The sequence below is a fragment of the Haemaphysalis longicornis genome, unplaced genomic scaffold, assembly GCF_048455015.1.
Source record: "Haemaphysalis longicornis isolate Haplotype H1 unplaced genomic scaffold, Haemaphysalis longicornis Haplotype H1 scaffold_7, whole genome shotgun sequence".
Taxonomy (NCBI): Eukaryota; Metazoa; Arthropoda; class Arachnida; order Ixodida; family Ixodidae; genus Haemaphysalis; species Haemaphysalis longicornis.
Window position 1 is genome coordinate 157,248,924 of NW_027526422.1, and position 25,099 is coordinate 157,274,022.

At 45.0% G+C, this 25,099-nt stretch overlaps 1 protein-coding gene across 1 annotated transcript in view; it reads left to right on the forward strand.

Annotated features, from left to right (window-relative positions):
* The first annotated feature begins 1,980 nt into the window (after nt 1–1,980).
* LOC144147163 (neprilysin-1-like) overlaps nt 1,981–25,099 on the forward strand; it is a 105,622-nt gene continuing 82,503 nt past the window's right edge. Inside the window, exons 1-5 of the mRNA XM_077679232.1 lie at nt 1,981–2,018; nt 2,225–2,330; nt 5,596–5,637; nt 7,866–8,027; nt 12,020–12,103. Coding sequence (XP_077535358.1) covers nt 2,249–2,330; nt 5,596–5,637; nt 7,866–8,027; nt 12,020–12,103 — 370 coding nt within the window. The 5' untranslated portion in view covers nt 1,981–2,018; nt 2,225–2,248. The remainder of the gene's footprint in view (nt 2,019–2,224; nt 2,331–5,595; nt 5,638–7,865; nt 8,028–12,019; nt 12,104–25,099) is intronic.

Genomic DNA, 25,099 nt, shown 5'->3' on the forward strand with positions numbered 1-25,099 from the left:
AGACAATGGATAGATTTATTCATTGATTCATTTATTAGCGGGTTTAACACGCCCACGCTACACGGCCGATGACGCGCACCATACTGAAGAGTTCGGGGTTGATTTTGTCCACCTAGGGATCTTTAACGCTCGCGAAAACTTGGACCACACGGCCGGTTTCCCTTTTAGCCCCCAACAGAAAATCGGGCGCCGTGGCCGAGGATATAACCCGTGTTCTTGTGCCCAGTTGTACAAAGCCATCGCCACTGAGCCACCGCGATTGCTTAGAGACAATAGATCGCGTGAAGTGAATGTAAAACATGGGCAAAACACGCGCGTGTGAATATATACATATTTCTGCATGTGGAGATGTCGCTGCAGTGAACATATCATTGTATATACCATTCAGAGTCATATTTTGATCCCAGTAGGTGAAGGTATCTGGTTGAGGAGAGTCTTTACGGGTCTCTGGTAACTGTGGAGCCATTAGGGTTCACTCAGCTCAAATGGCGTTTTTAACGCATAAACGTCTTCCAACTAGTGCTAACTTATAAGAAATTTTTGAGAACATTGATACTCAAAATTGAACGCAACCATTAGCTTCCCAACCGAAACATGACATTGCAGCTTACAGAACCCAGCAGCACAAAGACGACCCCGTGCATCGGCAGGCATTTAGGTTGATATAAGAGCTGGGGCTGACAGCCATTTAGAACAAATTTTGTTAAGACTAGGCGAGTAATAAAACCTCTGCACAGGAGCTTTGTCAAGAGCAAGGTAAGCACCATGGCCATCATAAGCGATATGAGGAACTCGGTCAAACTGGAGGTTATATCTTCATTCAAACAAGCTCCGCACAATATGAAGAAAAAATTTGAACCCAGAAGCGCCTAGTTTTGTTAAGGAGCAGCTACCTTTATTATCAGTATGCGCGTGTTATTCACTCTGTAGAGGTGTATTACCAGAGGATCTTTCTGCAAACGAGGGAGATGGAAGCGACACAGCACTCATGTAAATATGAGAAATTGTATTCCTCTCTAGCGTTGACGGCAGTCATACCTAGAACAGACACACACCCAGTGGCACTCACTTGTATTTTGTCCCCACTTATCCAGGTAATGGTGCCGATTTATAACAAATATACTCAAAATCTGTATCCTGGGGAGGAGACATGTAAGCTTGAGGTCTAAGTTATGTTCTGATTTTGAAATGGCGCCTACTATTTACTAATATACGAAACCGCAGTTGGCAAACGAAACGTCATGTTTGCAGTCAAAATCATGTTTGCTTCAACGTGCGATTCTGGGAGTGACCGCGTCCTATTGAAGAAGAACCGGACCTACTTTTTCAACGCCTTGCTCTTCAACCACACGTACAGCTGGAAAAATTTGTTATAGAGAGGCCACATACCCAGAACCATGGCCTTAAAACCTTGGTTTAAAACTTGAAATCGGGTGGCTGAGAGAGCGAGAGAGCTAGAGAAATCCACTTCATTAAAAAGCGAGGTCAACACGTCTGAAGAGACGCAATAAATGAGCGCTGGTCCTGAGCTTTTTCCTTCTGTTTTGGTGAATATCTCGCGAATTTATGTCTTGTTCATACAAGCACCGACTTTCTGAGGAACCGATTTCTATGCTATTCCCTAGCTTGCACAATATGCTGAGTCTAATTCTTCTCAGAATAAAAATCGAAGCTTTTCAATAGAGTGCATCTTCTATAACAATGACATCGAATCAAAAAATAATTTGATTTTTGCCCCACCTCTCAAAGAATTAGTTTTTATTTTTTAATGGGTAAGTTCTGGTGAAGAGAGCTTGCGGGGAAGATTCACCCGCTATTTAACTGCTTTGGATTGAAGAACATAGCCACATGCTAGCCACTCTGACGTGTTCCCATTGTTTGCATTGTTTCGGTTAGCAATGCCTATCTCTGACAGACATCGTACCTCTTGCTACAGCTGATGTGCCCAGAAGAAGTAAAGTCGTCTAAGCCGAATTCTTTGGCTACCTTGCCTAATAACCAATCTCGACGTGAACATTGTAAGTACTTCACTGTGTAAAGAAACACCTGCTAATAGAAACTACTTTCAACTGTCAAAGGTCACCCAAAGCAGAATTATCTTTACAATATACAATTATTTTTCAAGCGACAGTACAGCTAATTCGCCGCCCTCTGTTTTTTTACCACATTTTCCAAGCGTTTATTTCTGTATAATAACAGTGCTCCGGTATTTCTCGTTTTGCAGAAACCGGGAGTCCTACTTGAAAAAATGACTGTGATTCACCTGCTGTGTTCTTTAGCCTTGGTTGGATTGGCCAGTTCTAGGGCATGCGTGTCTTCCCGGCCCAAAGGCAAGTACAAAAATTATGTCCTGAGCGATCGTAAAAAACAGCTGTACCTTCTTGTAGATAAAAAATTGGGAAAATTGTTGTAGTCAATTGGGAATCTAAGACTTCCATGTCATAATTACTGTTGCCACAGTAGCGGTTTGCTATGCATTCCACTGCATTCTTTTCACTATAGAGATGCACTTTAGACACCTTCACTTCAAACAGAATCTTCGAACTTATAGCTTTTGGACAGATGTCGCGAGTTGAATTCTCTACATGTCAGTTCCTCAACACTTAATGCAAAGCTTTTCCTATGCCGTAAATGGAAACTGCAACGACGTATTGAAAACTTTTATTTCTATTATCTATTGACATTATATAGCAGTTTGTAGAATATTTTAGTAATTCCTAAAGCCTTATATTGTTTTCATTGTGCGCAGTCATCAACAAATAAACGTGATCGCGAAAATATGAAGCAAAAGGATGATGTAGCGCTACTTCATTTTCGTGCAGATAGAATTGACGCCTGGCTTTATTACAGTAACAAAATGGCGAAATGTGGTTTTCATTATATACTAGTGGTACGCCATTATTAGGCCTCAACGAACAGTATTTTTCACTTTTTTTGTTCTGCTTCACACGCCCGTGTTCAAATTTTATTTGGCCATGACTGTACAACTCAGATACAAGCACAGCAATCATACACAAAAGCACTTTCGAACCATCTGGTGACAATGCGTTAAAGCAGTAATATGTACCCTTTCAAGGCACCTTAGGAAAATAAGTCAAAGAGTTTGTTAAATTGTGTCAACTAGCAAGTGTTCTAGACTGTGGGAGGCTTTTAACGTGCACACAAAAATGTGAGCAACGCCTGTTATATTCGTTTATATCCGTGCCGTTATTACTTATAACGTGGTCTTCGCGTTTTATATTGCTCTGTTGTAACCTGTTATTTGGTTTCTAAAAACAAAATGTTTACATCAGCTTTAACCTATACAAAACGCATACCAATGGTGCTCAAAACACGATACTGTAAAGAATACACGTTTAGAAGATTTTTGTTTATGCGCGAAAATACTTCATCCCACGCGCGGAGATCATTTCACGTTGCTTAATTTACTTGCGAAGCAAGGCCGTCGTGAGATCTCAGGAACCTGGGTCTGTCAGCGGAAAATTGGTTGGTAGAATGTAAAAGAAATGCCTCAGCAGAGGTCCAGTCGGCTGCGAAATCCTCACCGTATACCCAGCTGCGCAAATTGGCTATGTCAGCAGCATCAGGTGTCAGAAGCTCATGGCCGATTCAACAATACAAATGTGGCCACGAAGTCTACTCTTCTCCATCGCTAAGAGAAAGCGCTGCGTGCTTGGTTAGCGCTGCTTGCAAAGTAGCTGAACTACACTCTTGGCTGCAACCTTTAGTGTTTGCGTCGTCATCTCTATAACTTGTCTCAGGATCACCATACACAATCATGTACATTGGCCAGGAATTATAACAGCAGCCGGGCGAAGCTTGCTTCGTTCGACCCACTTATTTCTATTTCGCCCTTGGGTCAACATACCTACCCACAATTGGCAGCCACAGCCATCTAAATGCACTACCCATGCTTGATTCCAGACTTTGTGTGAATCGCACAACAATTTCTTCCCGTCATATTCGGCTGCGATATCATACTGCACCATAATACCTACATAAGACTTCCGGCCGATTCAGCAGTGGCGGTGGCCCCAGTCGCCCGAGGATCATCACAGATTGATCAATTCCCGTTTGCAGCGACAAGAAGATGCCCACCGACAGATTTTCTTTGAAAACTAAACGAGCATTGAAGCTCGAGAGTTCCGGCAAAATGGGAGAAAACTTGGTTTCCCGAATAACGTCTCCAAACACATTACACTGACACAGTGGCTGCAATATTGTTCGTGTCTCATTCGTTAGACCAAGATTTAACCAACAAAGACATCTTTGTGCCGCTGCTCAGTAATGCTTTCGATGAGCGCACAGGTAAATTTATGGCAGAGAATTGGCCTTAACCTTGTTAGTTACAACCAGTCATAGAAAATGAAGCAGTCATGGTGGGCATAGTGTGCATAGTGTCAAACTTCACCAACATCCGCTACAGAAAACATGCCGATATGAGGGCTGCAACGGTGCTTAACCTCCTGTTCAAAACAACCCTCACGTACATTGAATTGTTCGAAATCAGCGTTCTAGCGCACCCAGTCCTCGATCTCTAATCGGCTCTGCAATTCGACCTGCACGCTTTCTCAGGGCAACGCCCTACTCATCTCTGCCAAACATCGAAGGAGCTAACAAAGCACTGGCGGGCTTCCTTATCCCGTAATATTCGATACAGCCCAGCTTCTTTTAAACCCAAGGCATGAATCGGCCATTTCCCATGAAGACATCAGCACCCATTACAAATGAGCCGACTCAAGTATCCCTTAGTGCACCTCTCACTCCTAACGTGGTATTCAGCGGCAGGGTGGCTAAAGCAGTCGGATGAAATCCACCACGAAATCTGCCCCCTCACCCACTTCGATAGATACACTGACATATACACGTGTACTCTGAAATTCACCAACCACCCAGGGCACATAGATTATCCCTTTAGACGCAAGAGGGTTGGGATGCATCCCCACCCACACGGCCCCAAGGCAACCGCCGCCGTTGGCGCTTCAATGGATAAGCTTCCCCAATAGGGAGCAACTTGCCTGCTTGGAACGGCGACGTCACGAATAATTCTTCAGCTTGGAGGGCTTCCAAAGCCTCATTTTCCCTGGCGGCAATTTTCACTTCTAATCACGTGCACATCACTGGTTGCCGGTTATGTGTGCGTGGTTCAAGCGCACGCAGGCTTCATGCGCTCACCGACGACATGCCTGCGGTGCTTGTGGGATACCTAAACGTGGTCGTCTCGCTGCCCATGCCACCCGACTGTTGCCCTACTTGTTCGAGAGGTTGGCGATGACACAGATATCCGGATTCCTAGTAGACTGGAGAGAAACGGTAGAATAAAGTTTGAATGCTTCTAAATTTCATAAGGTAGTTGGCTAAGAAGTGTGCCCAATGCGGAAATAAAAGTAAACAAGTTTTCTTCATGCATTTTTTGAACTGCGCCAAGCTTCCGCGTTTACACTTCTTTATAGCGTCGAAGGGCACCAAATTTTTCTTTAAATATACCCTATGTGAAAGGAAAACTTCCCGCAAATTCCCATCCGTGCCAGTATTCGTTCATACACTCTACTAATATTGTTTTCCCCTGTTAACTGATAAATCTATTCTTTTCAGGAAATTACAATATCTGCAATTCAACTGTGTGTCTTCAAAGAGGTATGCCCTACGTTATGCTTTAATCACTCATTTGGTTATGGTTAAAATTAACCCCCTATTTACAAGAGGCCTCGGCGATGCTTTTGTCTGGAAGGTGCAAAATTGCTCGGTAATTCGAAAGCTACAGATTTTCTCCTGCATTGCACGGCAGCCGATTCGAAGTTTCTGGCGCATTATTACAACCAAAGACACAATAGTTTAGAGCTAACGTAATGTCGACGTTGTTGCATAACCTAATATACATATATTTCTAGTATATTGGAGCGCTCCACGCAGTCTGGTTAGTTTGTTGCCCGCCTTCATGGTAAACATCAATTACGTCGCTTTTTAGCAGGAAAACTCTAAAAGTAGGAAACCCTTAATTAAAGGACGCTTGGAAGACGTTCCGCGCCTGTTTTCGAGATGTTCAATCCCACGTAACACTCTGTATTCTGAAAAGGCCTCCACTTTTGGTTACTTTTACCTCACCGCCACTGTGGCCACACAAAAAAGGATGAACAGTTCGACTGAGTTTAATAGAGCCCTCGAAACTTCAATCTTACGTCGTAGCTTGGTTAGGGCTTGACATCCACGCTGGCTCCATTTCCACCGAACGGACGTCCTGCGCCAGACATAGCATCAGCAGCCTCGTCAGCATCCAATTCTTATTCTCAGCCCCAAATACGCAGGACGTTCCGGGGACAAACATGCTGTCCTGTGAAGGAATCGCCAAGATAAGCGTGAATAAAATATATGAAGTGGTAAAAATCAAACCTTATAACAAGCAGAAGTCATTAAACAGCTAAAACGTTACAAAAAGAGAGAATATAAAAATTAAAGAAAGATTATCAACTATTGTGGAAAAACAAATTTCGGGTATGCAACTGCACTTACCGCTACAGTCTCAACAAACTCTCCGCTATTCTTTAACAAAAGCCTCCGCAATCGCAGCGCGAGTTTGATTTCTTTATGCCTTGATAAAACAGTAGCCGCCAAAAATAGACGAACTCGTCAAAAACGAATCGCCTGTTTAGTCACTGGATAGGTGACATCGCCAAGCACTTGTATTAGGGTGAAAGCATGAAATGTCCCATGGCACTAACAAACCGGACCCTGTTGTCTGGTACAAACCATTGTCGGTCCTTTTACGAGTGACGAAAAATCACATTCAAATTCCTTCCATAATAGTACCGGGGCCTCTAGCTTCCGCGCAGAGTGCTTTTCCCCGGCGCTACCTCGCAGGTCGCCTGTGACAAAACAATAGTTAGCCCAATGTATCATCTTATGGGCGTCTATGGCTACACGTAAACAGAACAGGTGTAAGCTACGCGAGGACTATTTTCACTTCAGGGAAGCCTTGTGGTGCAGTTGCGCTTGTCTCCTCGTCGAAGCAATCTGGACTGGAAGAATAAAGAATGAAAGCGAATATAAGAAACAAGATGCAGCAGTAAGTCAGTTCTTTATAATTATCGTCAGTGGAGCCACAAAAGTTTCGCCTGCAAGGAATTGAGGCAGCTTTTCCTAATCCAATGCATTTTTTAATTCTGGTTGGATATCGCTGCCCATAACACTTATGAAAAAAAATTCTATTTCTTCTAGTATGGAAGGCGTGGTTATATAATAAATTGGGCTTTGTTTGACCATTTTTGGGTTTGTCAATTTTTTTGAAAAAAATCAATGATTTATATTTCCAGTGACCCCATATCTTTCTCAACTGCAACCTGCGTATACATTTTCTGCTCGACTAGCCATATTTAAGTATACTATCAGAGTCAGTTACAAAGACGGCTTTGCAAAGTCGTGAGAGTTGTCTTGCCTTCAAAGTAAGTTTGTAGCCTGCCGTAGCTTTACGTACCAGAAAAAACTCAAGATCCCAAAAGAAGACTCACATTTTCTATGGATTATTGCTGTTTTCGATTCATGTAATTTTGTATTTGTATTATCGCAATGAGCTTATTTCGGCTACTTTAGTGTAGAGGCTCGTAAGATTATACAAAATTCAAACAAACAATGCACAGAGAAAACTTTATTTCGATTGGACGATGACAAAGTCATACAGAATTGCTTTGGCATTTATTTTTTGCAGCGAGACTGTATTTGTATTATCTCAATGCGCGAATTTCGGCTACTTTAGTGTAGAGGCTGGCCAGAATATACAAAATTCAAACAAGCAATGCACAGAGAAAGCTTTAATTTGATTGGACGATGGCAAAGTCGTACAGAACTGCTCTGGCATTTATTTTTTGCAGCGAGAGAGATTAAGGCTTCACTCAACAAAAGTGCCAACCCTTGCAACGATTTTTATGCGTACGCTTGCGGTGGGTGGAGAAAAAATCACACTATACCTGACAGCAGATCTTCGTACGACACATTCATGATACTCAGTGACCAACTCCGGGCTACTCTTCGAGGTAATGTACCCATCTCGGCAACCTTCTTTATTTTAGTAGCAACTGTCATTGTTCAAGTACATTTTATTAATATTTTCTTCCTAGCGTCTATGATGCGCGAAAACAAATGGAACCAGCCGAAGTCAACTCTGTTACAGTGGCGTGTACTATGAAGAATGTCACGTTAAAAGTCGGAGCGTACGCCTGTAAAGAGCTGCTCATTTGCAGGTCTCCTTAGGCATGTTTGAGGAAAACGTTTTGTATTGCGGAATGAACAAGCTGACAGCTGATTTGTATATGGTAATGCTTGTGACATATCTCGAGCCGCTGGTAGCTCATTCACCTTGGTGCAGCAGACCGGTCGTCTTGGTTTTAGGAAGGTGAAAGGCAGTGGGATATGGGGTCTTATTTTGCTAACTTTAGTTTCTCTTTGGCAGATGAGTGTGAGACAAAGACGTGTAATGTGGGTATTTTGGGGGTTTTTAGTTATAGGCCTAAAGAACTTAATATCTCATACCCAGCTTTATACTGCTATCGAAGTGCAAATATTTTTTTTTTCAAAGTAGAAAATCAATTTTATGCATACCCCACGAATTGCTAGCGTAATTTTTATATAGTTTTCTATATTCTAAATTATCTATACCATAATTCAATTGCTCTAACTCGTGGAAGACGCTCCATTGGGAATTTACAAGTTGTTATCTTCAGCTGGTAAGACAATATTTTCTTTCTGTACGTGAATGTTTTTACAGGAGACCAAAAACGGGTCTAAAGCCATAGGCCATCTTTGATATAGACTGTGAAATTGTTACGATGGCAAAGTGGTTTCTTCAGTACTTTTTTGTGTAGTCGGAACTTAGACCCTGCTTTTGCGCGACGTGGCTAGCAAAGCAGAAATTTTCAACTGCGTAAGAAAGGAAATTCACGCAGTGAGAGTATGGTATATTACCTGTTATGGTGTGAGTCATAACATCCGGTATTCCGTACAACACTCCCACATCGCTCCCCAGGAACGAGAGAAATATGTTACCTCTACAGGCGCAGCATTTCCCAAGCATCTTCGGTAACATAAACTGCAATAAAAGCGAGTAAAAAGTTTGTTGAGCTACGCACCTGCGCCATCCGCCAGGGATATTGCATTGGCTCTTAGATTGATTGTAGGGCTTAACGCGCCAAACGCAACGCAGGCGATGAGGCGAGCGTAGTGGAGGGCTCTGGATTAATTTTGACCACCTGGGGATATTTAACGTGCGCCGAAATCTCGACCACACGAGCGTTTTAGCTTTTCGCCGCCATCAGAAAGGCGGCCGCCACGGCCGTGAATCGAACCCGTGACCTCGTGCTCAGCAGCCCAACGCCTCAGCCCTGAGTCTGAAATAACGCACTATCTTTCTATCAGCTAAATGCCTATTCTTTAAGGAACCTTCAACGCTTGCATTAGTCAATAATTGATAAGGAAAGCCCTCGTAGCTTGCAAACAAAGCCAATTTCATGCAGTGAGCTACAAATGCTTAGATACAAGCATTCCCATGTGGCAATTAAACCCGGACTCCTTGGTTCACCTCTCAGTCACTTGGATCACCTGGCAGATCATACTCTGTCATATCGTCGAGGTTTGATAAGACACTCAATTTCAACCAGACATCATGTATGTTAATGGAAGGAACAATTTTTAGACCCATGTTATAACGACGCCCCGTTCGTCGCTGGCCGTGTGGTGTATGGCAAAATTGTTGTGAAACAAGTAATGTGGGTTCACTAGAACCTAACCCCCACGCTAAACATCAGCGCACATAACACAGTTTGGCCTTTTACCCACGGCCTCAATCACTGAACCCGCCTGAATCAAGCCATGGTCACTCGCATCCCCATCAAACAAACGACGACCGCTACTTCTCGACCACGTCTTTTAGAACTTCCTACTGCTTCATCTGCCACCAGTGATTACGAAGGCTTCACAGTAATTAAAAACTAGCAAGCCACTTGCTTGAACTTCCTAATGCAAAGTGGATCAACCACGCAATATCGGTATTCTGCAAACCTTGTGCAGCCCCCTGAACAGCGCGTCACCTGAACTTCAGGTCACAGCGGTTCTCCCGTTAATACCGACTGGGCGATTTGCTAAGGGGGTTAAGAGCCCAATTTGTTAAGACCCCAAAAACCCTCAAGCCTTTTCCTTTTCGACCATACAGTGAAATCCTGTCCCAATATTGCAGCGAAATGTAGCGTCCACTTCCACCGCCATCTTCTATGCTTAGGTGACCGCACTTCGTTGGTCTGAAACACCCATCCTCTTTTCATTCTGATACAGCTCTTGTACGCCGCGCGGCTTGAAGTACTACTGTTGGTTCATTTACCACACACACACCTTCATGCTATGTGGGCCTTCTTTACCCTCAGCGCCACGACGAAGCTGCAGGGAACCGCTAAATTCGTGCTCCTAAGTCGGGCAACAACCCATGAAGCCTTTTCTAAGAGCAAAAGGCTGCCAGCAGGTTTTCCCCCTCCCGCTTTGGCCCAGCTTCCTGCAACCCACCCCCTGATTCTGATAGACCTCAGAACGCCATAGGAACCAATTTTACTTCTGAAGAAGCTTGAAGCAAGTGAGTGACGGACGCCCTCCTGTTAAAATTAGTATCACATGGGCCATTTAGCGCAATATTGAGAGTACTATAAGAGAACTGTAGCATCATAAATGATGTGTCGGTCTCAGGAGAGTTTGCATATTTAACTCAAACACGCGGCCGTATCTCACCTTTCGAAGTTTAGAAAAGACAACAGAACGCCGGCTAACCAACATCAAACTTCGCCAACATTCACTAAGAAAAATATGCCGGGATGATGGCTACAACAGTGCTTAACCTTCTGCTCAAAACAACTCTCACGTACATTCAATTGTTCCAAATCATCGTTCTAGCGCACCGAGTCCTCGATCTCTAAACCGGATCTGCAATTCGACATGCTCGCCTTCTCCGGGCAACGCCCTACTCATCTCTGCCACACATCGAAGGAGCTAACAAAGCACTGACGGGCTTCCTTATCCCGTAATATTCAATACAGCTCAGCTTCTTTTCAATCCAAGGCATGATTCGGCCATTAGCCAAGAACACATCAGCACGCATTGCAAATTAAGCCGACTCAAGTATCCTTCGGCACGCATCTCACTCCTAACGTGGCATTCAGCGGCATGGCGCCCAAAGCAGTCGGACACTTTCCCTAACCATAAAATCTTCTGACGCACCCGTTTTGATAGGCACACTGACCAATCTACGTGTACTCTGACATACACAAACCACCCAGGGCACATAGAATAGCTCTTTAGACGCAAGAGGGTTAGAATGCTATAATTCTCAGATTTAATGCACAGGTTGAAAGGCGACGTTCCTCAGGCGGAATCTGCTACAACTGCCGACATGCTCCCAGCTTTCGTTTAATAGGGAGTATTTTTGAGCACTACGCCTATACAGTTTTCTCTTCAAGGTGTGGGCCAGCATGATCTCCCACTAACCAGCTATCTACTTAAACTAAAGGTTCAACAAACGTTACCCCTGTCGTCAAGTGCCGTTAATACCACCAGAACAGCAATCTTAATCTCAGGCATTACTGGTTGTAGGTGAACGGAACGCGGCAAAACGCAAAATAACTCACTCCAACGCAGCTGTCTGATGTTGGAAAAAACCGTGGTACACTCCAAGCTACCGTTGTTTAAAAAATATGGGGAATAAAAAGTGCCCAAACTTTATTTCGCTCTATGTTTGCCTTACGGGTGCTGCACGGGATATTGCGTTGGAATTCGAGATCAGGCGCAAAATTACGTAACACTGCTACTAAGGAAATGTGCGAGCATGAAAATGCTTCTTTTGTTATCTCTCAGAGAGTGATTATTTTTTCCCCTCTGGTGCAGTGAATTTATTCGCTCTGCCTTTATGAATGTTTCAGATAAGAAATTTCGCAAGCACTTTTCTACCAGATCATCTGTATGTGTCACTCAATATTGTTTTCCTTGTTTACAGACATTCTAGGAAACATGACGCTCGTTAAATACGGGAAACAGAACGTCACAGACAAAGTTGCCGTGCTGTACAAGGCTTGCTTACGTACGTAATCGCTGCCTTTTTTTATGAAAAATTTTCAAGCGGCAGTCTAGATCATCAGATTATGTCACATGCATTCTACGAATGAAAATGTTGTACAGGTAATGAACTTACCGTTTAGCATTGCACTCCAAGTTTTTATAGATTGCCTTGAGTTTGTAGACTTTTGAAAAAATATAAGATGGTTCATTGCTACTTCCTGATAACATGTTTAGCCGAAACCAACGAAATCATACGAAGTGGGCGTGTTTTTCAACTTGTACTCAGAAATCTGTCTCCTTCAATATTCCAAGCCCCAAGCACACCGTAATATGCCGGGAAGCTTGAATATTGAAATGTGTGCACTGTCCAATTGTTTACAAAAATAACTTGCATGGTGAAATTGCGCGGCCCTATTGTGTGTACGTATTGATCAACAAAATATCAAGAAAAGAACATACGCTTTTGAAACAGATGAGTTCAGGGACCGTTGCATTGTTCAACGACCTAGTTCGAGTTGATACTGACGTGGTTAGAAGAAAATTCTCGAAAAATAGATTCCAGTCCTTGATACAAATACCAATGCAATTGGCCTCTTTATTTGTTACTAGAAATCTGTAACGCAACTTTTCAGTTGATGTATTCATTTTGGCGCGTCTAAAATTTCAACAATGTATATCATTTCACCACAAGCTGAGGTAAAGTTCAGGCAACCACGTACTTGTAGGTTTATCGGCGGAGAACAATAACAGTAAAAAATATTGCAACCGAGCTCTGAAACCAAAGTTAACACAGGATTTGTGAATTTTCAAAACATTCATAAAGGGCCAATAAAACTGTTATATTATTACTAGCAAAAAGTGTGTCCGAATGCATCTCTGATTCATACAATTCACAGGGGGTTTCTGTCCCTGAGTGCTGGGCATCCTCGGTTGTTTTTCCGTATTGAAATATGCTCTAACAGGATATTTTCTGTTTTCGAAGGATTTATTTGTGCGACATTCACGTCATCTTTTGTTCCACAAGTGCCAAATTGTAGTTTAACCCGTGTAAATATGTTGCCAAATATCAAGCATATTGAGGGTGTAAGGGAATGACAAACATTTATATAAGGCTAAGGTAGCGTTTCTCTTTTCTACAAATAGAGATCCAAGCGCATACTTAGACAGGAGAGCGAAGCTATCTACTCAGGAATTTAAGAAAATATTTTATGAGCGTTCGCTTCAAATTGTTTTATTTTGTGGTACAAAACGAATGAATCGAGCCTATGTCGTTCACGCCAATGCTGAAGATGAGTAACCATGAAGATTTTGTACGTCACTTGAAAAGGAGAGCCAATCTCATTCTTTGCTCAACGTCCGATTTGTTGGCAGACTTTGAGATCACAAACGTCAAAACTTCGCTCACTCAGCCCGCCGGGTGTAATCCGCTGATTCTTCATAATCTGTATAGGCTGCGGTTGAAGGCAGTGCAAGTTTAGAAACGGTGGTAAATTATTCTGATTTGTTGTGGACACCGAACTCGTTCATTGGTGCATACAGTAACGGCGAAACTGCTTCACTCAGGTGTTGAAGCACGTTCCCTGTCGCAGGCAAAACGTGACCCCTATTTGAGCGCCACAGAACTTTGGGAAGGTTTGGAGCACAGCCATATAAACAGTCATGATTACTGGGTGTAGCAGTAAGCCGGTCATGCACAGCACCTTATACTCCATTTAAAATGTTGGCGCTACGGTACCGCAGTATATGACGGCCTGGAGAAAATGCGTCAAAAGCGTAGAAGTTTGGAGTGATTCGCCACTCCAACCTTATGTCACTCTACTGTGAAAAAAGTTTTTTGGTAGAGTTCTGTCTTCAAACCGAAGTAATAACTGAAGGAGATCTTTTCCGCCGAAAGCACAGTTCGGCACCCGCTTTAATTTCGGAAACAGCGCAGTCACTAAGAAATCACTTCGTAACTGAATTGTTGCGTTTTAGCATATATTCGCCAGCCCTAAGGCTTAGTTGGATGCTCAGTATGGGCCTCATTATACTCGACTGTGTTTTATAGATGATGTCTGTTTCATATTCACCCACTAAAAACGAGACATTGCCTGTTGTTGTACAAACAAAACGAAATGTTTTTGGAGGCACTCGTGATATGTAACAATGGTCTCAGTAGGAACAAGAAAATCTCTGGGTAGAAAACGACTAATGTAGTGGTTTTCCTACAGATGCCTTCGGGTACACTAGCTAGCCAACAAGTCGTTCATTGCTGTGTGGTCAAAAAGTAGCGTTGCAGAAGCTAGTATCTGAGTCCCCATCGTGGGATTGGCCGCGACAACCGACATATTATTTCTTCAGTGCAACTCAGCAAAGTGTTTGTAGCCTCAACCGTCTCCCAATTGTCTCATAGATTTTCAGTTCCAAGCAAGCTGGCGGGCCTCCTTCACAGGCTTCAGGTGCCCATGGAGGTCAGTGTGGAAATCGTCGTCTTCCACGTGCGGCAGAAAACCTTCGAAAATTTCATTCGGCGTTGCTCAGTAAATGCACACTGGCTTAATCTACGTAAATTCCTGGATGGCTATAGTGCATGGAATTGTGACACCAGGCCTGATTTTGCCGTACAACATATGTCTAAAGTGTACGTACAGGTGCTGTCAAAGGTAATTCGAACACGGTCTCGTACAGTTACAGGAATATCTTCCCATGGAAACGGCCGAGGTGCATTTGTGTGTGTTTAAATCAGTCCTGGCTAATAAAAAAAGTTTACTGCAAACCGGTAATGGCTGACAGTAAGTCAGATATTTTTGGGATATATATTCACAAAGTCTTCTTGCCATTACTTAGTACGGCACATGTACATATATTGCATATCCAAGATGGTCTTGCCCAGCTGTTTATTTAATCCATTCTTACTTGGGAGGCAACCATGGATTTTCGCTTCGGGGCCCCTAGTGGCTGTGGCTTAGGATTTCTTGCATGCGCTCTTAATTGAAGACGGTACCGCGGTACATGGTAAAGACTGCAGATGCGTCTTTTAGCTATTTACATTGGAGGGAAAAAAATTTGTTACTTGGGATAGCCTTTCGAAAAGCAATGTTTTTTTTCTTAGTCTCTCAGCTACTGAGTTGCTAAAATAGCGCACCTGTTTATGCTTTATTACGCAGAAAACTGGGAAAGAGGTCACATATTTTAGAAATGCCTTTGCGGTGCGGCGATGGGATGGATGATTCCACTTGCTTTCATTGGCTGCATTTCTGGCTGCTGGCGGTGGCGGTATTCTTCGCATTAGTCGGTGATATTGCATGGAAGGCTGGGTCATTGGTAATTTGTTTTGACCTTTCCAGTTGTGGTTGCCATACCAACGTGCCGGAAATGAGTCGCAGTGTCAGGTTCCGTATAACAAGTGTTTTCTTTATTTTTGTAGGCTCGAAGCTTTTTTATGAAGGCGGAAGTTTTCAAACAAATTCCAGTAAGAGGAATTTCAAAACCGCTCAAAACCCGACGCTGCGTACCTCAAAATACACCGCAATTTCGTACGGATAAGTCGCTCTGCGTTACAATGTCGTTAAACGTGCCGTCTTCATAAGATTGAGATTAATTTATTAGATGCTACTGCATCTCATTCACTCGCCTTGTCCCTCCATACGGCGTTGTCCGTCCACACCCCTCCCCCTACACTATAAAAAAATAATAGTTAACCGTGCCCGGTTTCGATCCCACGACCCCGTGGGCGGAACGCAAAGTACATGGTGCTCTTCCCACTGCGCCACAAAACCGAGATAGAATCAAATCCTATGAACGCGCCTTATATCCTTGACTCATTCAAACTACGTCAAGATGCTACTGATACAACGCATGGTGGGGCAATGATTAACACTTGCAATTAAAGAAAAGAAGCTCCCACTTAAGCAACAATGATGGAGTAAAGGTCGTTGCGACAGCGAAGCCCCAGGCATGCCACTTAGATTGGCCAAGATTGGCCAATAATACATAATAATAATCATAAAACATAATAATCATCCGCGTTCCCGACACGTTTCACGCGATTTCAGAATCAATCCAACGGAAACACCAAGTGATCCCCACGATGCGTCGCATCTACACAGGGTTCCCCTCGCGGGGAGGTGGGCGCACTTTCTGTTGGTTGTGGGTCCGCTTGGCAGGCAGTCGGCACCCTAATGATTCTTGGCGGTGTAAAATTCCCAGTGCTGCAGACTCTGTCGCGTTGAGCACCCAGAGGGTGCCGTCATACTGGCGAGACAACACTGCACATGAACGTCCGCTGGAGACGTACTGTAGAAACATAGAAATGATTCATGTAATAGTGATGCACTATGTTTTAGAGGAAGAACAGTTTTTCTTTGTTGAGGCGCACCGCTGCTGGCCACGCAATTATTTTCCAATGGTTCCATTTCCTCTCTGTGGGAACGACGCCCAAGCTTGAATTACTTGTACCTGTGTGCATTTCCATCTCAGCACCTCTACCGAAGTTAAACGCGCATAGGCTTAACTCAAGCGGATGTTGCACTCTAGAAATACTTCCTGTCTCTCCTGTTTCCAGTAAAAAGTGCCGCTTTTTTGTCAAACGGAAATATGGCTAGAAACGCGAAACAAGTTTTCTACAAAGCGCAGGTAGTATGCGCACAGTTCTAGGAATCATCAGAAACCGTTCTTGTCAATCTGCCTCGGAAAGCCGATGTATTTTCTTGACCGGGCCGGACCACTTCAACGTCGAAGCCGTGCCTAAAAACTTCATTGCTTTCAAAGCAAACCACCATTTTTGGATTTAAAGTGAAACTACTTTCGGGTGCTCTTCAGGACAGACCCTAATCGTGCAACAAGCTTGCCAAAGGTCCAGGGGAATGTGACACCGTCGCCCCGTAGAGGAGGGAAGACTGCTGCTGTCGGCAAAAAGAATAGCGTCAGACCAAATGTGACTCTTTGGAACCAAACCCGACTAAACACGAACAGTGACACCTTTCGCTAAGCAACACAGGCACAATCTTAAAAATAGAACAAATGTGCTGTCAGCTCAAAACACGATAAGATAGCTGGGCAGGGCGAGGTGCTCCAAATAAAAAAAAACCAAGACAATTTGGCGAACACAAGTCATATTCTGTTGAACTCGGGTTTTGATAATCGCACTAAATTCCTTTCCTAGTCATGAAAAACAAGGCTACCCGGCAATTACTTACGGTCGGCTTCGTCTCGGCTCGTATTAACAAGTTATGCGTTGGAGGACCAACGCGATTCCGGAGTATAGATGTAGCCTATACCGGAGTATAGATGTAGCACAGCGAGTATGAATAATGAGTTTCTTAGCGTAATTAGCGGTGAGTACGACCACGGGCGGCACTCCGAAACGCGTCTGCGTGATAGCCGCATAGGCATTTTGTCATTTGACGTGTGCTTCGCTCGGGCAGGCTCTCCCTATTATTCCATTGCGCTCGGTTCAATTTTCGTGCATGTCCGTACCATATTTTCCGCATGCGTAACTTTTTATGTAGAAGACACTAAATCGCGTACACTAGCTCAAGGCGTGTTTTGAAGTACAGTTATTGATACCACTCCGGAGCAAACATTGCGGGGATCGCGTCAGCTTCTGTATTCATAAATATTTCGATTAAAGAGAAAACTCATAGCCTAATTACCGACACCAAAGAAAATGTAAGACCAAGCCAAATTCTAGGCCTTCAGGGCTGTCGGCTTTGGGGGAAGGCATTACAATTCCCGGTAATCGCATATAAGCTTGTACAGTTTTTCTAACCTACCGAGCGTTCAAAAGTATTGCATCACATCACTTTACGATGTCATGGAATGCCGACATGTACTGTGGGGCGCAAAAAATGTAGGTCAAGTTCCAAATAACCTACCGTGTTTATTGGTAGGTGCTGGTTTTATTTTATACCAGGCTTCTAAAAAGTATGGATTCTTATTTAGCAAAACGTGTAACGTGTACGGTAAAACACAGTAAGCCTACGTTTGTTCACACTTCTAAGCATATTTCTGTACATTTCTCACAGCCATATCTTCGCAATATTAAGATATGCGTTATAGCACAAGTGCACTCAACAGCATGGGGAGCAGAAAAAACGGAAAACTTTATATAACAGTAGAGTCGAGCTGGTTAGTGGGCGGCCTCCACAGTCAGGGACAACAGAGTAAGAATAATTTTCTTCCATTCATGGAACGCCATCCATACGCCTCAAGGGGTTGGAAAACAATCAAGAGCTGCTTGGGCATATTCATCGGTTTCAATTCTTGTTACAATGAAACAACCGCGTATACTATTTATTGTGTTAGCGAGTATATCGTGCCTTCGACACCGTAATCACGTAATAGCTGTTCGGGTTAAGGGTCAGTTCGTTACGATAACCATGCTTTCGAAAAGCCGCTTTCGAGTACTTTGGACAAACGTTGTCTCCACCATTTCGCGGGGGCATACCCAAAACTTCTAAGAAGGCGATTGTGACACTGCAGAAAATTTAAAGCGTTGGTCACAGAAAAAAAACGTTCATCTCACACAAGCCAACCACAAGGAAAGGAATAGAAGACAGCCATTTTATTACCTGCCGCGCGATGCGCGTGTAGGGGCATGCTGCTTGGTGAGCAGCATTAGACTGTTGAATCTTCATCAGAGCATCCCAAAATTACTTTAAAAACACTACGCGTTTTTAATACTTACCGAGAATCTCTGAACACTGAACATTGCTAATTGTCTAGAACAGACGAGCTACACACCATCTGACCAATGCTCTCCAAAAAGTTGTTCTCTTTCTCCTCATGTGATGCAAACTTGTGCGGGATACAGCATGAAATTATTCAGAGGTGTTAGATGCTGGTCAAATAACTGAATTACAGGAAATACGCTTTCTAATGTACTAAGATGTCAAAGCGAGCGATTTCTAGAACAGCCACTACTGCCCCTCACAATCGGGCAAGAGCGGCGCGAGCCCCTTAGCTGGCATCACAGCCACGGGGCGACACTCAACATCTCACCGCAAATAAAAACGCACTAAAGCAACATGGATACCGTAGTGACCAAGATGCTGGCATATTGAACATTGCTTTTTAGCTTCTCGAAGGCGTTCAAGTAGACTACACTGTTGGGTTCTGTATAGTGTGGGTCGTTTCACTTTGCCAGACGACCTTTAGGTTGCCGAAATGTAGAAGGGAAATGTCTAACAACAATGACTGTTAAATTTTATTGCATAGGAAAGCACACATAGTTCGTCACGCAACAAATCTGAAAAGCCGCTAATACTTATATTTGTGGTGGCTGCACGAGAGGGGCCAACACATGAAAATTTTTTGTGCGTCACGCAATGAACTGACTTGAAAAAACAAATTTGTGACGAGCAAATTTTCAGCAATGTGGGCGTAAAAAGACGTAAAAGAATGAATGTGGCATCAGGAGAGTAGGTACCACCAGTAGGTTGCGCCATCTACCGCCAATAGCTTTCTTCGTGGATTCCTTAACGCAGATGACGGTGACCGGCAAGGCCGTGCTCCGAAATAGGTTCGTGACGGAGTGATGAGTCTTTGTTCCGGTGGATAGCCCAGGTGATTTCCTTAGTTCAACACCAAAAAGTAGTCATAAGGCCGCGTTTCAGCTGACGGGTAGGCCACTTTCCCTGTATATAGAACACTTCCGGAAACAAGCCCCGCGCATCCCTGGCTCACAATTAGGGACCCCACATCGCCGTCTGTGCGGAAGAGGGTCTCCACAGCGTGAACCTCACGACTACTTTGGGCCGTCACTACCCTTCACACTCCATCACCCTCCTTCGCATGTCCCAGTGCATTGAGTGCCACTCAGCGCCATGCAAGCGTGGCGCTGAAAGTGCGTGACTCAATTTTCCAAATGCCGATGATGGAGAAAAAGTCACGGCCACTTTGCACAACGGCCCAAGCTCGATTTCCCAGCAGAGCTGTGTTCGTCTCGCTAAGCTAAACACTCCACTAGCGCCACGTAAGTCATCTGAGCCACTTACCCTATATATATATATATATATATATATATATATATATATATATATATATATATAGGGTAAGTGGCTCAGATGTATATATATATATATATATATATATATATATATATATATATATATATCAAAGTCGCAGTCCTTATTGCCAGTGCTGTTTTGGCGTTTTGTTTTGTTTTATTTAACAGTGTTTTATAGTGCCGAATGAGGTACGATTGCATTTTTTTTGCAGGAATAAATAATTGAAAATTCAAAACGAGAAAAAATGCGCCGTTTTTTCCGGAAGCGGGAATCGAACCCACAACCTCCGCATAACGCGTGCGGTGCTCTACCATTGAGCTAGTTCCGCGGCAACTCCCCTCTGGACTATACAGCGGGGTTTTGTATTTACGACTGCTCAGAGCCCGGTCAACTAGCGCCGCCCCTCGACCACCGCGGGAAGACGTAGAACGTCTTTTCCCAGCGGCCGCACGTAAGACGCGGTCGGAAGTCGGGGATAGCCAAAGGCATTTCAGACTGCTGAAGCCAGAACCCTCGTAATGCATTTTGTAGAACAGAGACGTACGGGACGAGGGATTCCGTAAGGACACATATCAAAGTTGCAGTCCTTATTGCCAGTGCTGTTTTGGCGGTTTTTTTTTTTGTTTTATTTAACAGTGTTTTATAGTGCCGAATGAGGTATGATTGCATTTTTTTTGCAGGAATAAATAATTGAAAATTCAAGTCGAGAAAAAATGCGCCGTTTTTTCCGGAAGCGTTATGCGGAGGTTGTGGGTTCGATTCCCGCTTCCAGAAAAAACGGCGCATTTTTTCTCGACTTGAATTTTCAATTATTTATTCCTGCAAAAAAAATGCAATCATACCTCATTCGGCACTATAAAACACTGTTAAAAAAACGCCAAAACAGCGCTGGCAATAAGGACTGCAACTTTGATATGTGTCCTTACGGAATCCCTCGTCCCGTACGTCTCTGTTCTACAAAATGCATTACGAGGGTTCTGGCTTCAGCAGTCTGAAATGCCTTTGGCTATCCCCGACTTCCGACCACGTCTTACGTGCGGCCGCTGGGAAAAGACGTTCTACGACTTCCCGAGGTGGTCGAGGGGCGGCGCTAGTTGACCGGGCTCTGAGCAGTCGTAAATACAAAACCCCGCTGTATAGTCGAGAGGGGAGTCGCCGCGGAACTAGCTGGATTCTGCTTCCGGCCGCTGCGCAGTGCGGACGCAGGATGACGAGCTCCGTTCAAGGGGCGGTTTTGGCGGGCCCGTCGGCTCACGGTACTAGGTCTTCTGTTTTTGACAACTCTGCAAACCAGGATTATCAAGTTATTCTGCCTCCTTTGCAATCCGGACCATCTGTTCTCGACACCATTTTTCTGCACGCGGACGTGAAAGCCAGGCCATACAAGGTGGAGGATTTCCGCGACCCGCTGGTGCGTCTGAATTTGCTGCCCGAGGTTGTGGCCTTGGGCGCATATCAGATGAACCACCTGTGGGCCGTGACGTTCAAGGACGCCGAGGCAGCTGCGAAGCTGGTTGCCGCCTCCGAACTTCAAGTGAAGGGGTGGAGGTGCCTGATGTTCGATCCGCGGAGCCAGGACGTACGCCTAAAGCTTCAATGGGTGCTCCACAACGTCCCCGACGACGAAGTGCGAGGCGCCCTGGCGCTTTACGGGAAGGTCACCGAAGTGACCCGTGACCGCTGGCGTGTACCGGGCTGCGTATTCCCAAACCATATCCTGTAGGGGCCCAGGCCGACCACACCCCCTAAGCAGGGGCGCAGCCAATGAGGTTAAAAAAATAGCAATTTTTTAACCTCCTTGGACGCAGCACCGTGACGTCTCTACCTATATGTGCGAGACTTCATACGATGTGCATTTTTTCTTTTTTTCCCCTCCCCTCGTTTCGGCTGCTTTGCAAGCGGCGGATGGTTCAGTAGCTGTACAATCAGTAGTTGTACAATCCAACTATTACTTAGCACTTGGTTGGTATATATTCTCGATATTGTTTCCCTAAATTGTTATGACCAGCAGTGCAAATTATGAAGAATTTATGACCGAGAGTAAAACGTGCACGTTTGAGCTGGTGTCTTTCTTATCAATGTATCACCCTTGCAAGAACGATTCTCATCTTCCATTGCTGTTAACAAAATGTAAATGTTTTCCTTAGTGGCACTGTTCCTGATAAAGAATAAGGCAGTGAAGTTAATGTTAACGTAATTCAATGTAATAGTGCTTATGAAAGTGCCAAAATGTAGCAGCCCATGAAGCTGTAATATTTCGCAAGAGTAGGACAGTTTGTAAATGTAGTCATGGGTAATTGGCTGCCTTTCCTGTAATCCTTACCTGCAGCACCGAATCGTGTTTTGAGGTGTGTATATAGTGAAAGAGCACCCAACTCAATTGTATACCCTTCTGTGTGCTGTAGGATGAGCTTTCAATGAGGGTGTTTGCTTTCCGGAACATGTATGATTGCCACATGAGCGTGAAAGCGTCCATCCGCGCGCGCGCAATTCGAGCACCGAGTCGAGCGCTTATCTAGGAACACGATCGGAGGTCAGCGTCAACTTGCAGGTGCCCAAGAAGAGCGCGGAGAGATCAGGGGCTCAGGTACAAAAGGTTAGCTTCTGCAACATGTGCGTCAGCTTCGCCAGCGCCGCAGGCCAGCCCCGTCCAGGGAGCGAAACCGTCGGCCGCCTGCCAAGCAGCCGAAACGAGGGTAGGGGGAAAAAAAGAAAAAATCCACCTCGCATGAAGTCGCGCACAAATAGGTAGAGACGTCACGGTGCTGCGTCCAAGGAGGATAAAAAATTGCAATTTTTTTAACTACATTGGCTGCGCCCCTGCTTAGGGGGTGTGGTCGGCCTGGGCCCTTACGGGATATGGTTTGGGAATACGCTGCCGGGCTGCACTTCGCAGCTCTCGACGACACGCCTGGTCACCCTACGACTCACGTCGGGCGTCACCGTAGACGATATCCCGCACCAGCTACGGATCGCCGGTGAGCAGGCCCTTGTCGTGGTGCCCGGACGGGTACCGCTTTGTTTGCGCTGCCACCGGAGTGGCCACATTCTTCGGGAGTGCGGCGTCCCACGGTGCGGGCGGTGCCGCCGCTACGGCCACAGCGACAGCGAGTGCGTCCGCACTTACGCGAACGTTGCCGGACCAGGGGACGATGACCACAAGTCCGAGTACGTGATGGACGCCGAAGACGCGGAGAGCACTTCGAAGGGCAAGGAAGAGGAAGAGGACGCGGTGAAGGAGGCAACGCCCCCTGAACCTGCAGCAGCCGTGGCACCGAGCGCCGAACCACCTGCCGTAGGAGAAACGCCCACCGAAGTCCCGGACGTTCAGGGCAACCAAAACGCCATGGACTGTGCGGGCGTGACCGAAGCACCACTCCTGGCGTCGGAGGGAGAGAAAAGCAGGGAAGAAGAAGAAGTTGAGATGACAGGTGTCCTTGCTGGCTCTTCAAAGCGTACAAGGGATTATGTCGAGGGAAAACAGGCCAGCACCGCCGAGCCGAGCGGTGACGAACCCCCGGCGAAGGCTCCGACGCATGCTCGACGGGCGTCGGTGAAAGTGAAACCCAACGTCAACGCGGAGCGGCCCAGGAAGCCACCGGACACATAACGTAACGTCCCTGTTCGGCCCCGCAATGTGAACAATGCCCCCTGATTCTCTCGTGCAGTGCAGCGCAGCGAACAGCCGTCTCCGGGGAGTCTACGGACAAGGGCACGGCAACGCACACGGAATATCCGCCGTCGCTACACTGGAGCCCAGGGTTCGTTGAGCTGGTCCTTGTATTTTGCTCTCAGTGTGCTTTAATTCGATATTCTGGCTATTGTAAATAGGCCGCTTCGCATTTCTACTTCAAACGTAAGAGGGTTTGGGGCTAGGCGCAAGCAGTATCAGCTGCGAAGGATTATGGACGAAAAAGAAATAGATATAATGGCCATTCAAGAAACAAAAATAGAAAGCGAAAGCAGCACCGAGAGCATCATAAGGCCCTTTAGTGGGCGTTACAGCGTTTGCGTGAGTCATTCTGTGGGAACTTCTGGGGGGTGTTGTATTTTGGTTAGAAATTCAGTTTGTATTAGTGTACGATCAGTTACGTCGAGCGAAACTGGCAGGATTGTGTGTTGTGATTTCAACTACTGTGGAGTAGAATTTCGTGCAGTGTGTATCTATGCACCAAATGTTGCACGGGATAGGACGGTTTTTTTTTGAAGGGTTGTCCGAGTATTTACAGATGCAAGAAAGAGTAATTTTATTGGGCGATTTTAATTGTGTGTGTGAACAAAGTGACAGAAATGTGTCGCCGCGGACAAATGATCAGAGTGCAAGGGTCCTGACAGAAGTTCTTGAAGACAGCGAACTAGAAGATGTAGCGCACATTGCAGGGAGCAGAAGTGCTTTAAAGTTCAAGCACTTTCAGGGCACGAGCCATGCGCGGCTGGACCGTGCATACGTATCTTTCGAGCTCGCTGCGGCGTGCAAGAACTACGCGGTCGATAGTGTCTCTTTTAGTGACCACTGCCTTGTTTCATTTGTGTTGGGGGAAAGGAGGAGTGTAAGAAGTTCAGCTGGGAACTTTGGAAATTTAATGTAAAATTATTACAAGACACCACATTCACGGATAGAGTACAGGAAATTGCAGAAAAACAAACAAACGACGAAATCAGCAGCTGGCGGGAAAGGTGGGAGGTATTAAAACAGGAATGCAAAATGGTAGCGATGGAGAGGGGGACAGTGCTTAAACGGCAAGAGAGGGAAGTCGAAAACAAACTCAGAAATAATCTGCAACACATGTTAGAACTCGAAAGCGAAATGCCTGGGGCATACAAAGAAGATATCAGAACCATTAGGAATAAGCTGGAAGCCATCGATATAGGAAAATATCGGGGAGCCACCGTGATTGCGAGGGCCGAAGTGTTTTTGGCCGGTGAAGCGCCAACAAAGCGAGCGATAAAAGACGAAGCACGGTACGCGAGGGGCAATGGTATCAAGGAAATATATTGGCGAGGCGCGCTTACCAGTGACAAAGAGAACA